The 15,964-nt window shown below is 42.2% G+C and overlaps 1 protein-coding gene across 4 annotated transcripts in view; it reads right to left on the reverse strand.

The window, feature by feature from the left end:
- TBC1D30 (TBC1 domain family member 30) overlaps positions 1-15,640 on the reverse strand; it is a 57,523-nt gene extending 41,883 nt beyond the window's left edge. For 3 of the 4 annotated variants that reach the window (XM_074827321.1, XM_074827322.1, XM_074827320.1), the window contains exons 1-2: positions 14,827-15,161; positions 12,337-12,501 (exon numbers count right to left, since the gene is read on the reverse strand). In XM_074827321.1, the coding sequence (XP_074683422.1) occupies positions 12,337-12,501; positions 14,827-15,073 (412 nt within the window). In that variant the 5' untranslated portion in view covers positions 15,074-15,161. Of the gene's footprint in view, positions 1-12,336; positions 12,502-14,826; positions 15,162-15,490 lie in introns of those variants that run through there. The other variant, XM_074827326.1, reaches the window with a different exon arrangement.
- Between the last annotated feature and the right edge of the window lie 324 nt (positions 15,641-15,964).

The following is a 15,964-nucleotide window of genomic DNA, read 5'->3' on the forward strand; positions in this document are numbered from 1 at the left end:
ACTAAATTTAGAAGCTGTTTCACTGCTGGCAAAACATAGCAAAAGGTTTTCCAATTTTTACTAAGAAAGAGATATAAATGACAGGTTTGTGTCACTTTCTTTTTAGAAAGTATTCTGGTAAGATGATTGAATGTGGAGATGGAACATGGACTTGACTTCCTTGGCAAATTTCAAGGGTATGTGAGGAGCACTCATTTACTGCTCAGTAAGTCAAATTCAGGTTATTAACAGATTCAAGAAGAAAAGCATTTTAAAATCTGAGGTTCTTATTTAATTCTTCCTCCAGAGCTGCTCCAGCATAGAATTATAAGAAGGGCTATTAATCCAAACTGACTAAATTCACAGCCCACTTTCCTAGCATCTTGTTTTTAAATGTCAAGCTTATCTCACAAAGCTGCAGAAACATAGCTGCTAGCTCTGCCTGATGCTCCATAAATCAGTCTATTCCTAGCACTAATTATCCCAAGCAGCTGTTATCCTCCATTTGATCTTCAGTATCCAGGAAATCTTTTCTTCAAAGACTAACTCAACCAAAGAATGTTTAGTGTGTGCACCATATTCAGAGATAAAATGCATCTGTGTTACTTAAAGGCCATGTACCCTGGTGGGCATTTTCAGTGAAGCCCCATTAAGCCTCCTACAAGTTCACAATGGTAAAAAAAAAAAAAAAAAATCAAATAAAATAAATAAAGCACTTCATTAGGAAAAAGAACAGCACAGTTACTTGTACTGAAGTGTAATACCCAGAAGAATAAAAGAGGAGGTAGTGCTAAGCTAGACAAGTGTGAAAGACTATGCAATCTATACAATCTAATTGCACAACTCTTTCTCTCAGGCTGTTTCCACATCCAAAAGCTTGTCAGAGAAAGATTAAAGATTGCAATGACATAGTATTATAGTTACGCAGCTCACACAGCTGTGATCTTACACACACAAATAAATCCTTATATCTTGATTGTCCAACACTTGCTATAGACACCATGGCTTTTCACTACCTGCAGGAATCGGAGCAGGATCTGCCATGGATTCAGAAGTGCCTAAAGGATTTGTGAAATACGAATGCACTCAGGTGCATCACTCCTTCACACGTGGCCTTTGGCAGCACCAGCTGTACAGTCAGCTTCCTCACAAATTCCCAGTTAAGGCAATGAGCTCCTAGGTTATACCCAGGATGCTGAAAACGCCTTGCAGCAAAGCACATAACTACTTTTGCACACAGACCTGCGGGCTGAGCCCTTTGCTGAGCACCCCACTCCTCCCTCCCTGGCCAACACTTGCCCTGCCCCAGGCAGACGCTGGGCTGGAGCTGGATGAGCTCAGTTTCACACTCTTCCTGAACCTATGTGGAAATCAGCACCTCACCTCATTTCACCACAATAATCCCAGGGTGACTAAATAAAAGCATTGCTTTTCCAGTTTTTCAGGGAACTGTTAGACTAATCAAACTTTACCACTTATCAGGTATCCATCTGAATAGCTGCAAATGAGCAGAGGGAACAGTGGTGTCTGACAGTTAATTCTGATGACTTGACTGACAGGGACTGTAGTTGGAGAACAGGCTGTTCTGACTGTTGTCAGCAAACAGCAGCATCCTTCCCTCAGCTGACTGCATGCCTCCTCACTTCGAGCTCATCAAATCCCACCTTCCAAAGTTACTGCAGTACTAGAGAAATAAGATACCACTGGTTTAAGAACCACTCTGCTCAGGCAAATTAGTATGTAAGTACTACAAGTGTTACTTGATAAATAATCAAAGAAACTCTATCCCAGCTGAACCAGGATACCCACACACAATAATCCATCATATTAATCCCAATTTCTAACACTCATGAAGTATTTTACATAATGAGTACTATCCAGTACATCAACTTTTCACAGCACAGCTGTTGTGAAAAGTGTAATTCAGTGCACTCAAAACTCTACATGCATCACAAAACTAATCCTGGACGGTCATTTACCACTTTGCAACAGCAAGAGGACTACAGGTAAACAAGAATATGGAAAAGAAGCCAAGCAGTCAACCTCAGAGTTGCATGCATACCCAAAATAAACGCAATCTCAGGTGTAGGACTAACTCAACCATTTCACCGTTGTCACAGCTGCTAGCACACTGACAAAGAATATTTACAACATCCTATACAAAATGTCGCAGGACAAGAATTTTGTAGCAATTCTGCAATCTATACATTCCTATACTGCACAATCTGCATTTTATGTTGCAAACTGGGCCTAGACTGAGCAGCCAGCTTATTGCTTACAGAAGGATTTACTGAATTTTCTGTTCAATTCCCTGATAATCAATGAAGTAATTATTCTGCAAGAATAATTTTTTATATTGGAACCACATTCAGCAGTTACTATCACATCAAGTTTCTACATAATAAAAAAAAAATACTGTAGAAATAGTTATTTGGGAGGGAGGGAAAGAAAGAAATCTATCTGTAGTTAAGCAGTGGCTGGTGCTCTCACTGCCACAGGTGACCACTATATGGGGGTGCCCCTTTTGCCTTAGCAGCTGAGGCTACCTACAGAACATGCTTACATGACACTTTCTTTAGACAGGTGAATTTAGCCCTGCTTCACCCTCACCCCAGATGTCTGCTATTTCCCAGGATAAGCATTCAAAGTGGGGGGAGAAGGAAGGACACAGGCGTATGGCTTTGAAGTTCACAGTTTATACAGAAGTCGGACACCACAGCTGGTTGACCAGGGTCTCACCACACTCCTGTGGGTGAAGACCTGGCATCTCCCAAACGGTAAGTCACTGTACTCAGCAGCCACTTGCTTCTGCATGAGGCACATTTGAGGTTAAGTTTGAGGCTGAACAGGCAGAAGAGAACAGGGCACTCTTCTCTCAGAAGCAAGTGCCTGAGGTCAGCTGCTCCTTTTGGTCTGCTTCCACCCAGCCCTGAACCCCTGGCACCTCCCTTTCCTGGAAAATCCCACCCCTCCAAGAGACAGCAGCTCACTGAACTGGGAAATGAGCAGCAGCAGCAGTGAGCCAGGAGTAGCACCCCCCTCAAGGAGGTAACGGTCTCTTAGTCAGCAGGCTCCACGCCGTCCCCAACAATTTACCAGCAGCAGTGACCCCAACTCTGAATGCAGCCAATTTCCTGTTAAAAGTAGCAGTGGAATGATACTCAAAAAAGCGTTCATCAGGTATATTCTTATACCTGCTGCTGATACTGAGCACTGTCCAGCATTGCTTGAAACTGTAAGTACCTAAATCCTGAACAGACTCCCAGGGTTTGTCACAAAAGCAATCCTACCTCTGGATCCCACCACCAGACAAAGCAGCCACCAAGACAGTTTGCTTAGTGAAATCCTGAAGAATGTAGCTGAAGGAGCCCATGATAAAAGCCATCTTTGAGAACTGTGCAAGTTTCAGCCAATGATGGAATATGAGATGGCATTTATTCAGAGGGGCTGGGAGGTATTTTTGATGGAGGTAAGACACTTCAGCGGTGAGAGTTAGGGACAAAGAAGCATAGTATGAAGTATGTGACACAGAAAAGTAAGGATTCATACAATCCCTAAAGCGCACAGAAGGAAAATACATGGTTTAGGAATGCATGTTGGTTCCTCAGCTCCCTAAAGCAGGCTGGCAATCCCAGTGTTGAGCATCCAGGGAGTGAGCTGCAGAGATGGCTCACTGCATGTTCCCAGGAAGATCTCAGTAACAAAGTTGGTTGGAACCACTTTAATGGAAAGCTCTGCCATAAAATAGCAGCTTGTGGAGAACAAAGTCCTTCACAGCAGAATGTTACCTTTGATGAAAACATATTTCCAAACACTAAAAGCATAATTTTGACTCTTTTTAGGATTAAACATTTTAACATCTTGCTTGAAAATGGCTTCGTTATATAACATGAAATAAAAAAGGGTGAGGTGTCGAAAGCTCAACAAAACATTTCAGTTCAAAATGTAACTTTCAGAATTTTGCTTCATAAGCAACTGACTTCTGTGAGTGGGTGTTTTATTTCATGCTGGAACAAGATATTTTAGTTGCTGCATTCTTAAAGCAGAATTTCCCTCAAAGTGAGGATTCCAGGTTCTGTACTGCTCTAAGCACCAGTTTTTTTCCATCTTTTGAATCCGGTATTCTGCAGTGGCACAGACCACAAGAACTTTTCAGTCGAGGCATGACTAAATCAGACAGCAAATGCAGCCTCTTTCTTTTTATTCCTAAAAAGCATTATCTTCTTTTTAACACCAGAAAAGGAAAGAAAATTTACTTCATCTGGGGAGATAAGAAACTGAGATAGCCCCAAAGTGGTCTCTGAGGGATACCAAATCTGAATAATCACACAATCTGCCAAGTTTGTAAGGAAACTGATGGGACAGTTTGCAAATTCAGAATTTATATTACGGCTTTGTTTTTACAGGGGAGAATATCAGCAAGAGAAGGTGGTAGTCAGCTGAAGTCTTTTGAATTAGCCAGCTAAGGGCTTCCACGGACTCACACACCAGTCAGCTTTCTGGGGCTAGCACAGATCATCCTGAAGAGCTGGCTGGAGACAACGAACTGGGGTGGTGTCTCCCCATAGGGCTTACCAATACTACTGCTCCTCAAGCGATCAAAGATGTCAAAGTTCATTACCTACAAGATCCACGCTCTGTGTGCACATCCCATAGCAGAACAGTTACACTTTAAGTCTAGGAACTTAGGTGATAGTTCCCTAGAAGAATACCCCATGAGATTCAATGGAGCAGCACAGTGCTGTACCAGAATTTTACTGACTTGCTGCTCTGTTAGACTACTTCCCCTCACGCTGCCTCCCCGAGTCTCAGGATCCTCGCTGCGCTGCTCAAAGATCAGTTCCAAGATTATATTCTCATCAAAAGAAAGTAACCATGGAATTCACTACCTAAAATCTCCCCAGAATTACTCAGTGATTAGTTGTCAGTCTTTAACACAGAGATGGCACTTTTCATGTGGATAACTTCCAAAACTGCATAAAATACTATAATATTAAACTCCCAATGGCATTTAAAAACAAAAATCGTTGCCTTGCAAAGCATCAGCATCTTGCTCAGTGTTCCACACTGCTGGTATTATGTTTGATAACACTCACTTTTCTCTTCTTTCTCCCAGACTCACTAACAGATATCCAGAATACACAATCTAATTTACATTAGCAAATACTAAACATGACACACACCTTCTCATTGAAGTATTTCTTCATAACCTGGTGCACAGCAATGAATGATGCTGTTTGCAGTCCTTCTCTTCCAAGCCTAGTGTTAAAAGGAAAGTAATCCTTCTCAGTCCAGCTTCCATTGCAATGGAATAAGCTTTGAGATTTCCCAGAATTTTGGCTAAATGGCATTTAATTTTATATTCCCATGGGTGGCTCTTTTGAAGGGTTCTCCAGTAACACTTTTAAGCATCACACTGTTAATAATGTTGGATAACAATGAACAAGTCAGTTAAGATCACACTTACATTTACAGTCACTTTCCCTCACGCACAGCCCATACCCAAGGAACTGGCAGGTGAACTTCACCATCCAGATCAAAAGAACTGCTGTCCAGTGGCCCAACACAGCTTACGGACCGAGTGCACAGATACCATCCCCACTGAGCCAAGCTCCGGCATCCCTAAATACAGGTTCGCTCCCTTTCTAACTGTCCCATTACTTCACTCCTTGCAAACAAGCACAGGACATAGAATGGATTACAAAATCCTTGCTAAACAATCCTCAGCCCACCTCTACATCTTGAGTCATAAGTAACAGAGAAAGCCTTCACTCTCTATGCAGCATAACTGCTTGATGAAAATAGCAATAATTAAAAATCAATAGCAATATTCTATTTATTTACATATATATTGCTACAAGTAGGCAACTGACTGCAGAGAAAATTCAGCCAGTTTCAAGCTCATGATTCTGTTTTGTTCCATTTCCCTTTCCCCACCAAAAGGCTTCAAAAGACAAGAGATCAGGTAGAACTAAATTAAGAACAATTCTTTAGGAAAGACAAGAAGTAGCCACAGCAACATTTCTTAAGTATGCATTTCAAAAAGCCACAGCATCAATTTAAAGGATCAAATTCATTAGCACTCAAGAAGTGTAGAGACTAGTAATGTAACCAGGCACACAAATACCGATGAGGTAATAGGAAAGCTACTGAACTGAAACATGCAGCCAATTGAGTCATTTGAGGATGACTCACATGAAATCAGACTCCATAAGAAGCAAACCTCCTATTTTAACCCCATCAAAGGACAAATGCACTTTTGATAGATCAATTAAATAGTTATTGCTATAAAAAGTTACCAAAGCAGATTCATCTGGCTTCAAACATCAGAGCTACTGAGTTAAATTTAAACCAACACCTTGAAAATTAGACATTGTTTTCTAAATGAATGACCTGTTTCACATCCACTTGTAAATCTAATTTAGAGTTGGAGGTGAACACAGCCAGTACACAATGGCCTCTTTTAATTGCAAATGCAAACCTGGAAATTGCAGACATATTTTTAATTTTTAATACAGAACATCATCCTCTTCAATATATATTTTAGACATTAGTGAGGAACATGAAAAGCAAATACAAGCTTAAAATTTGGCCCCTAATTTGTAACAGTGGAGATTGGGGGGGGGGGGGGGGGGGTGTAGGGCAAAATTGCTACAGTAGCAGCATGCACCAAGTAACTCAATTCTTCATAAAGAAAGAAAAAAATAACACAGAGATATTATTCCAATGGAAAGATTATTCCAAAGGCTGATTGTTCTCACCGTGAAAAATTCTCCTCTCCTCTAAGAACCTTATGAAATTCAAGTTCAATCAAATCAATATTAGCTGTGTTAACAGTCCACAGTATTAAAGCTGTTCTTACACTTTTAATCACATTTCATCCTATGAACTAAAATTTGTGAATATCTGGTTTTATAGCAAATATTGAGGGAATAGGAGGGATGGAGAAAACAGGTGAGCACATAATTAGTGCATGCAGGAAAAAGACAAGGACGAACATATGAAAGAGACCAAGGAAGAAAAACTCAACAGATGTGAAGAAACCTCAAAGAGGGGGAGTAGTCTGACTGCGAGGCAGTGGTAGACAAGATGTAGGGAGGGGTGAAAATGGAACAAGGCTGAGAAGTCCAATATTTAAAGACTGGGATCAAGTGAGAAAAGCTAATAAAGAGTTAGGTGGAAGATGGGACAGGACACACAGATGCAGCAGGACTGAAGCTAAGAGAAACTTTGGAGGGAGGGAGTGAGGAGAGAGAAAACAAAAGTTTAATCTAGATGTGCAAGTACTTTTGCATATCAAAGTTGCACTTATCCAGAGACACCTGGTGATGGTGATCTTGCTCAGTCCTCTCCTAACCAACTCATACAACCACAACATCAGGCAAGGCTTTCCCAGTTTCCTCTGGGTGAGTTCCATACCCTCTGAGGAGAGTTGATGCCACAGAGTCAGTAACACATTCTCAGAAGTTGAGGAGACTTCACAGCCCAGTCTTCTACCAGGAAACTCTGTCCATCCCCTGGGAACACAGAGGGTACCAACCTGTGCCTAGATGATGCCAGTTGGTGCTGTCTTTCTATCCAGTTAAGACGCACTCAAAGAGATCACAAGTATTACTAATAAGTATATACATAAACCTCTGAACTTCTGTAGCTGGACTCCAAAAACATTCAGCTCGCTCAATCAGGAACTTCTGAATAACCTCCACAACCATGTGGGAATTAATGATCTCACTTATAATTAAGAAGCCATTTGTAACCATTTTTTAACTACTTCACATATGGAACATAACACTTCCTTTGTGAACAACACTTATTTGACAGCCTAACTTTAAATCTTTTCATCCAATTATTGCCTGACCACATTTGTAAAGCACTTCCCTTCATGTTTAAGGAAAGGATATGAAAGCCGCCAGCCTATGAAAACCAGAGATATACCTCTATCCCTGCACAAAATAAAATATTCTGTCTCCCTCTACTGGCCCTGCATTAAATCAAACCAGGAGAAGAAAACCTAGAAAGCTAATGCTTATTGTTATCTTAGAGAATTCTATACCGGAGTCAATGCTGAAACAGCAGAAGTATTATTCTTCTGCTATTGTACTTTCTAAACCAGTATTACAACAGAGAATACTGAGTCTTTCTGAACACAGTACGAGATCCCATTTAAAAGTTATTAGAGGTATATAGCACCATAAATACGTACCACCAAATTAATGATCCCTCTGTAAAATTTTCTGCTAAAATTACTTCTCCATTAAAAATATAGAATGAATAATGAACTTTCCATTAACGTAATTTCAGCTTATTTTACACTGAATCAGATTTAAGCATTCCTGCTCTCTTCCAGCCAGCCAGAGTTACAATTGAGCTGGATGATTTTACTTATAATTCATAGATAATACATGCATTTTTTAAAAAAAATAAAATGACAGACAATCAGAATTTGTGATTCAAGGAACTTCTGGTTTGCAATTTGATCAGTCAAAATATATTTAATAATATAAGCAAACTGTCACTACATAAAACAGGAAGAGGAAAAAAGAATGAGATGTCTTTTGCATACTCTTTAGAAGATGGCTGCAAAACCTTGATTTGTTTCTTACCGAATTCTGTTTTTTTCAAACGATATAATTAAGCGCATAAAGCACTCTGCTTTCTAAAATGGATTTGAAATAATTCACAAGGCTACAGTACAAACTTATATCTTGTTACTCCAAGTAAGTCAAAATCACAAGAGTAGGAGAAACGTGTGCCTAGAGCCATGTTTTCCATCAGGCCGTCACTGATTTCTCTCTTACTGCTGTTCTTCACTGGAGTATTTAATTTAAATTTGGGTTTAAAAAGTGTTATTAAAATGAAACTGGTCCACCACATATCTTACAAACTAGAAGTACAGCACAGTGTACCGCTTTTAGCATGTATCCAACAGAACAATTTATCCTCCCTCAACAGAGCCATATTCCCATATTCCCCCTCCCTCAACAGAGCCAATTTCCAGATTACCAGGAAATTAAAAGTTGCACATCCTACAGCAAAAGCTTATTCCTGCATTCTCCGTTCACGCTTCTGACCAAAATGCATTTCACTCTGCAGTGAATTTTGTTTTCTACGGTAATACCTATTTGTATGCAAAGCATACATTACCTGCCAGGGATGAGGGTCAACACATTAATGAGAATCACAGTAAGTTATGAAGTCGTCCCTGGCAACTGTTTGTTCCTCCACATTTACTCTCTCCACTCAGGAGTCCAAATGCTGCAGGAGCTGTGCTGGGTATTGGTGGTCCTGAAGCACAAGCAAGGTAGGCACAGGCTTCCAAAACTGCCAGAAGGCCACATCTCTTCTCTGCATTGAGCAGAGACCAACAGCCAGCACAGGTCAAACACTGATCAGTGGATGGCTCCCAGTGTGGTCTGCAAAACTTGCACACGCTGAACTTTCAGATACTGAACATACACAGTTTTAAGCATACTGTTTCTTAAATGGTACCTGTTTTTTCCTCTGCAGAAGCAGACTAAAGCATGATAGACATTTCATCAGAAAACAAGGAATCAAACTTACCAGCCCTGTAACTTGCTAACTAACTGAAGTTACCACTGGGAGTGAATTTGTCAGGCAGTATTCAAAAAGGGTCTGACAAAGACAGAATTAAGCATCAAGACAGAATTTCCATCTTTTCCTGAAAGAGCATTTGTTTGCAACTGGTCTGTACAGATTGCTTAAAGGTAGCATTCAAACATCTGAATGTGAACTTAAGGTTAATTTAAAACTAGAGTCGAGATTTCACTATACGTGGGGAAAAAAAAAATCCCAATGCGACAATAGTATAAACATACCATGAAACTCTATATAAAACAGTTGAAGAATCACTTATATTTTGAAATATTAGAATTAACGATAATGCAACTCCAAGAAATTTTAATTTGCCACGAAAAAACGTATTTTAAAAGGAAAAATATTTTAACAACTTTTCCATAATTACTTGTTAAAGATTTTAGTACTACAGGATATCATAAAGTTAATGCTGTACATGAAAGAACATTAAAAAGCTTTATGGCACACAACATTATATTCATCAGAAAAACCTGGAACAACGAAAACATCTACAAATTAATAATAATGTTCTGAATATTTAAAAATGAGAGGGTAGTCTACGGAAAATCTAGTTTCCAAGAGCTTTAGTGAGCAGAAAAACTCTCCTTTTGGGGCGGAGGGGGACGTGTGCATTTTTTTAATGTCCCATCACATTAACTGTTCTTTTTTTAAAGTTAAAAAAATAGATCTTTCTAGTGTTAGCAGAACAGTTTTGCTGAGACTTTAGGACTTAACTACATACTCAGCAGTTGCACTTCTCAAGCTACTCTAAGCAATCACCTTCTCCTGGGCACCCATTTCTACCACCTTCTGCAGAAACTGGAAACAGGGTACTGTTACAGAAAAGAAAAAAGGAATTATCTTACCGGATCACCTTTCCAATCTGATTCATTATAACCCACACAGGGGTTCCTACTACTACACGGGAAATAGTACAAAGGCAAAAATAAATGGTTGTAGGGAAGACGGCCAGTTGTGCCTGACTTTGGACAGCTGTTGATCAAATATTGCCTCAAAGGCATGATTACCAGGAAATTAAAAGTTGCACATCCTACAGCAAAAGCTTATTCCTGCATTCTCTGTATAGTGCTAGTACACTTATACTGAGCAATAAAAACACAGTCTCAGTCTATTCCAAAGCAACTGAAGTTTTCAGGAGTCACTCAACAAACCCCAGTGGCCTTGGATTAGATCTTAAAGCAAGAAATAAGTTTTTGGCACCCTGCAATACAGACATCTGGATTTCAGAAATATAAGCTGAAAATTAACACTAGGTAAATACGCTATACTAATGATAAAAATATTCCAAAGGGATGTAATATACAAACCTACACATAATCTTCAAAAACCTGCATGCACATGCATGGATATTAGGCAATAAACTGCATTACTTTAAAACTTCACCTATCTCAGTTGTTACTAGCACATTTTAAACATAATGCCCCATTAATTTAAGTGCAAAATGGTACCTGAAATTTGTAAAAACACATTCGTATTTAGGATGAAATACCATATCCCTTTCAGTCAATAGGATTTTACCTAACAAATTGAGATCAGGATGCTAAGACCTTCAGAATTTATAGTCAAATCCTTTAAATACATGAACACATGCAAAATTCAGGTAATCTCATTTAAAAGGAGACTACGGTATATGCTTAAGTGTTAATGGCACTGAGGACTCAATTATCAAGCTGATGTTGAGAGAGAAGAGATAAGTAGAAGAAATATGCCTACACAGTACATAACAGACAAGGACTTTCATGCTAGTTTTAAGTAAAACGAACATTTTTAAATTTTTAAAAATTAAGTTTCACAGTAATAGACAAACCCTTAACTAAACTACATTAGCACATGCCACTACAGTAAGATTCTTTTAATAAAATTTTTACATGCACTTCAAAGCTCCTGTAGGCATTTTTGTGAAAAGACCATGCTTTAGTTACCGTACCTGAACATTTCTGTACCTGTCACGCTGCATGTTAATGAAAAAATAAGACAGGGAACATTAGGTTATTTTCACATGTCCTTTCTAAAGGAGTAATTTCTGTTTATTTTTACATGTGGCATTATATGCAGTTTCACTTTAGCAGAACTAACAAAAGCACTTCAGCCTATCTTTAAATGACAACTTTGCCAAGTCAAATAAAAAGGTTTCACTGTGCTGGCAGAAAAGGCTAAATAATTAAAAAGCAACATTTTTCCTCTTTCCCATGCACGCTCTCTGAAACCACAGGTGCTGATAAAGAGGTTTGAGGGAACTAGGTTTATTTTTACTAATACTCCTTATCTTGAATCAACTCCACAGAAAGGAGTTACGCATTGCTAACGATGCTCTGGAAGGACAATTGCATATGCTGTCTACAGTTTCCAGTGAGAAGAATTTCCACTTATAGCATCTCCCTTGTAACCATATCAAAGCACACAGTTAAACACAGCATGCACACCAAAAAATTCAACTCGATCTTTCTGCGAATTAAAGCTGAGAAAGCCTGGCATACAACCTACAGTAAGGGTGCCACACCAATACACAAAGCTGAGGCTACGACAGCATCCCTAGTTGAGATAGTTGAACTTTTTCTGTTCCCAGGTGTCACTGACATCACTGGAAGCTGGTCTATCTCCTATCTCCTATCCTCCTATCTAAGGAACAGCATAGCCTGGCCTCTTGACTTTAAATCGGGTGCAAGGCCTTAATTGAAATACTGCCCACATTAATGAAATAAACTACTTGCACTAGTACACACATACACAGAAAGTACTTACATCGTTTCTGGGAAACTGCCTGTAAACAAGCAGTGACAATATCGCAGTTCTTCTGGACTTTATGTACAAGCCGGTCTTTCTGCTTCAGAAGACGAAGCAACTTTGCTGATTGAACAGAAATTCTGTAATTCAGTTCTTGTTTTATAGTTGTTAATTCATCGACATCTGCCAATAAGCAGAGAAAATAACTTCAGTACAGGCCAAAAGATTCACAAACAGCTTATTGTAGTTGACATGCAAAGGGACTTGCCCTGTAGACATTTACATACAAAACTTTCTATAAATTACAAGTTCTATTGACTGGGATAATTCCCAGTTATAAACATTTTCAGGATCTGAGTCAAAGTCTTTAATTTTCTTTTAAACTGAAGTACTTCAACCTATTGCAATGCATGAATCTTCCTAACTATACTGTTATAAACTGGAAACATCGTGACAGATGTAGCCAGAATATACCTATAGCAGTGCAACCAGGGGGTAAACTTTTAACAGTAGCCTTCAGAAGCTGCCTGTGGAAAATGTGCATGGGGAATAAGCAAATGGTAACAGGCAAAGGAACATATTCAAGAAGCTGCCTGCAAAGCTAGAAATGCAACTCCAGAATGACCTCTAAGTGGGAAACTCTCTCCACTAAGATGCAAACTAGGTGGCTTCAGTCATGGCATCAACTATTTCCACCAGTCAGTCACAGTGCCACCAGACCCCCTTAGTTCATCGTCTCAGCTTACTCCTAACATTCCTGCTGTCCCCCATGTGGTGAGCTTCAGGTCCAGGAGAAAAGGGAGTTGTTGGGGTGATGTCTTAAGTCCATTAATTTTTCTGAGTCCTCTGTTCTGTTCTCAGAGGCACACCCCACCAGTGAAAGCTTAAGTCTTGCCTATCACATGCTGACCTTGTCAGCTCTTCCCTGTAATAGCCTGGTATGGCTGGCCACCAGCATCTAAACAGCTGTCTGTTCCTTGTGGCCAAGTTTTCAAATCCTATCCCTTTCAATCCAATCATGCCCCCCTGATGCTGGAAGAAAAATCAATCAAAAAAATCCATACTTTGGTAACCTGATCCAATGAGAAAAATATGTATCTATCCATGAAAAGCTATTAGTGGGATAGTAAACAGCTCAGCTCATATGGCAAAACTTTTTCAATAATTCTGGAGAGCTTAAAGAAAAGGACAAATTAGGCTGAAATGACAATCAATCATGGGATAGTGAAGAGCAAAGTATGGCTGCAAGGGAGGGGAGCCACTGGTAAAACAGTCCTGTATTTTATAGACACGACCCTATTTCAGCACCTGCTGCTCAGCGGGAACTCCCAATCACTTGTACCAGGCAAGGTGATTTAAAACCACCATCTATGGATTCTGAGAGGAAGGAAAAAAAAAAAAAAAAAGTTGTATTCCTACTGACTTCTACAGTTACCACAAAAGTAGAGTGGGAAAGAATAAAATTCCACTCATGTCAGTTAGCCGTCCCTGTAAAAACAACTTTGCAGCAAAATTAATGAGTTTAAATTCTACAAAATATATTCCCAAACAGGCAAATTTCTTGTTGAGTCCCAGATTGCCACAGGACACACAGTAGAGTTGAGCTACATCCTGTAACATCAGATGGCATATCATCTCATTAAGAAGCCAAACACGGAAGCAGAAAGCTGTTTGCACAGGTCTGAAAAACAGGCACATTTATTCACCTCTTGCCTTTTTTCCTTGTCAAAAACAAGAACAATTTAACATCAGGAGACAACAGGCCTTTGTACAGCCCTCCTCATCAGGTCAGCTTAGAGTTGCAAGTCTCATTCTTTCACAAACATGCAGCGCTGCAGCTACTTAGCTTTCATAAGGATTCTTTGATGGTTTCATTTAGATTTTGGTTAGTTGACTATTGCATTTATTACACCTTTTCTTTTTTCTTCCTGGAAGACATGCTTACCTGCAAGTAAGCTTTACAACTACCTCTTATGACACAGTATGTGTAGCATCTCTTCTAGCTTAAGAAAAATGGGACTTAGCTTTAAAAAAGAAGAAAAAAAAAGAAAACTAGTCATCGATTCATTACTGTAAGTGAAGAAAAGCACTGAACTTACAGAAGCACAAAAGCTTGTGCAATCTGTCCCAGAAACTTTAGCAGTAAGTGACTCCATTTTTGCTCCTACAGCACCTAAAACGAGGGAGGGAGGGAACAGCACACGAGGCCTTGGTTTGAAGGAGATACCAGCTGTGTAGGGAAAGCTTCTGGGAGAGATGGCCGTGCATAAAGGCTGCTGTAGCAAGTGAAGGAGAGCATATACATATAGATGCGCGTGGAGGCGCGCATAGGCACGGAGGCAGAAGAGAGGGGACTATAACCTTTAAGCAGGACTCTCTCTTGCAGGCACAGAGACAGAAAGCGAAGCGACAGGGGCAGCTCCCAGCCCAGACGGAGCGGTGGCAGCGGGGAGGCGCAGGCCCGCTGGCTGCAGCCCGGGGTGGCAGGCAGGGCAGGGCAGGGCGTACCTTTGAGCTGCAGGTACTTGACCTGGCTCGGCCGCTGGTGCAGCTCCCGGAGGACGCGGGAACGGGCACTGCCCGAGGGGACGGCCGCCTCGGCGGCGCTGTAGAGCTCGGTGAGCAGCCCGCTCACCAGCGACGAGGTGCGGCTGGACCGGCCGCTGCCAGGCCCCTCCTCATCCTCATCCTCCTCGGCTAGGCTGTCGGCGCTGCTGCCCGCCCTGCCGCCCAGGCCGGCCTCCCCCACCTCCATTTCCCGCAGCCGCCCGGCAGCGGCGCCGAGTTCCGGGCTCGGCCCGTTCCGCGGCGGGGGGCGGGCAGGGGAAGAGGGCGGGAGAGCGCCGGCCGGTGGGACGCTCCTCAGCAGCAGGAGGGCCGCGCCCGGCGCGACTCCCTCCGCACGCACCGCGCGGCGTGGTAGAGCCCGGCGGCGGGCGGGCGGTGCACCTGCTGAGGGGCGGGGCGGGGCGGGCGGCAGAGGTCACCCCCGTCCCGCCGGCTGTCCCGCTCCCGCTCCCTCGCCGGTGCGCGGGGCAGCGCCCAGCGGCCGCCTGGCTCTGTCAACGCCCTGCGCCTCCTCGCAGGAGGGCCGAGACGAGGGCGTAGGGAAATGTCGGGCGTAACTTCAGCGCTGTAACCGTGAGACTGTGATTACGCTGCTGTAACTCACCGTGAAACAACGTAAAAATCAGGGTTGATGACAGGGTTTGTGCGGCCGCCAGCGCTGGGCGCGCCTGGGCTTTGGCCGAGGGAGCCGTGTCGCTACCGCGTCGTGTGGCGCCCGCGGCCTGTGCGCTGCGCTGAGTAACGCCGCCGCCTCCTCCCCCAGACCGGCTTCAGCGCGGCCCCGGCCCGCAGCAGCGCAGCCCCGCGCACCCACCGCCCACGGCCGCCGAGCCCGCTCCAGCTCCCGGCCTGCGGCTGTCGTGGGTGTCTGCAGTGCCCAGCGCTCCCCGTGCCTCCTCTGTTCCCGCCTTCTGTTTTTCCTCTGTATCGATAAAATATTTTCCTTCAAGCCGAGAATTAATCGGCTGGGACACACGAAGGCGGTGGCACTGCAAGGAAGCCAGGCGTACGCTGCCGGACCGACCGGGCCAGCGTTGCAGCCTCGGCTAATTAACGTCAGGAATTTGGTGGCAAAACG

Source organism: Strix aluco, chromosome 5 (assembly GCF_031877795.1).
Source record: "Strix aluco isolate bStrAlu1 chromosome 5, bStrAlu1.hap1, whole genome shotgun sequence".
Lineage (NCBI taxonomy): Eukaryota > Metazoa > Chordata > Aves > Strigiformes > Strigidae > Strix > Strix aluco.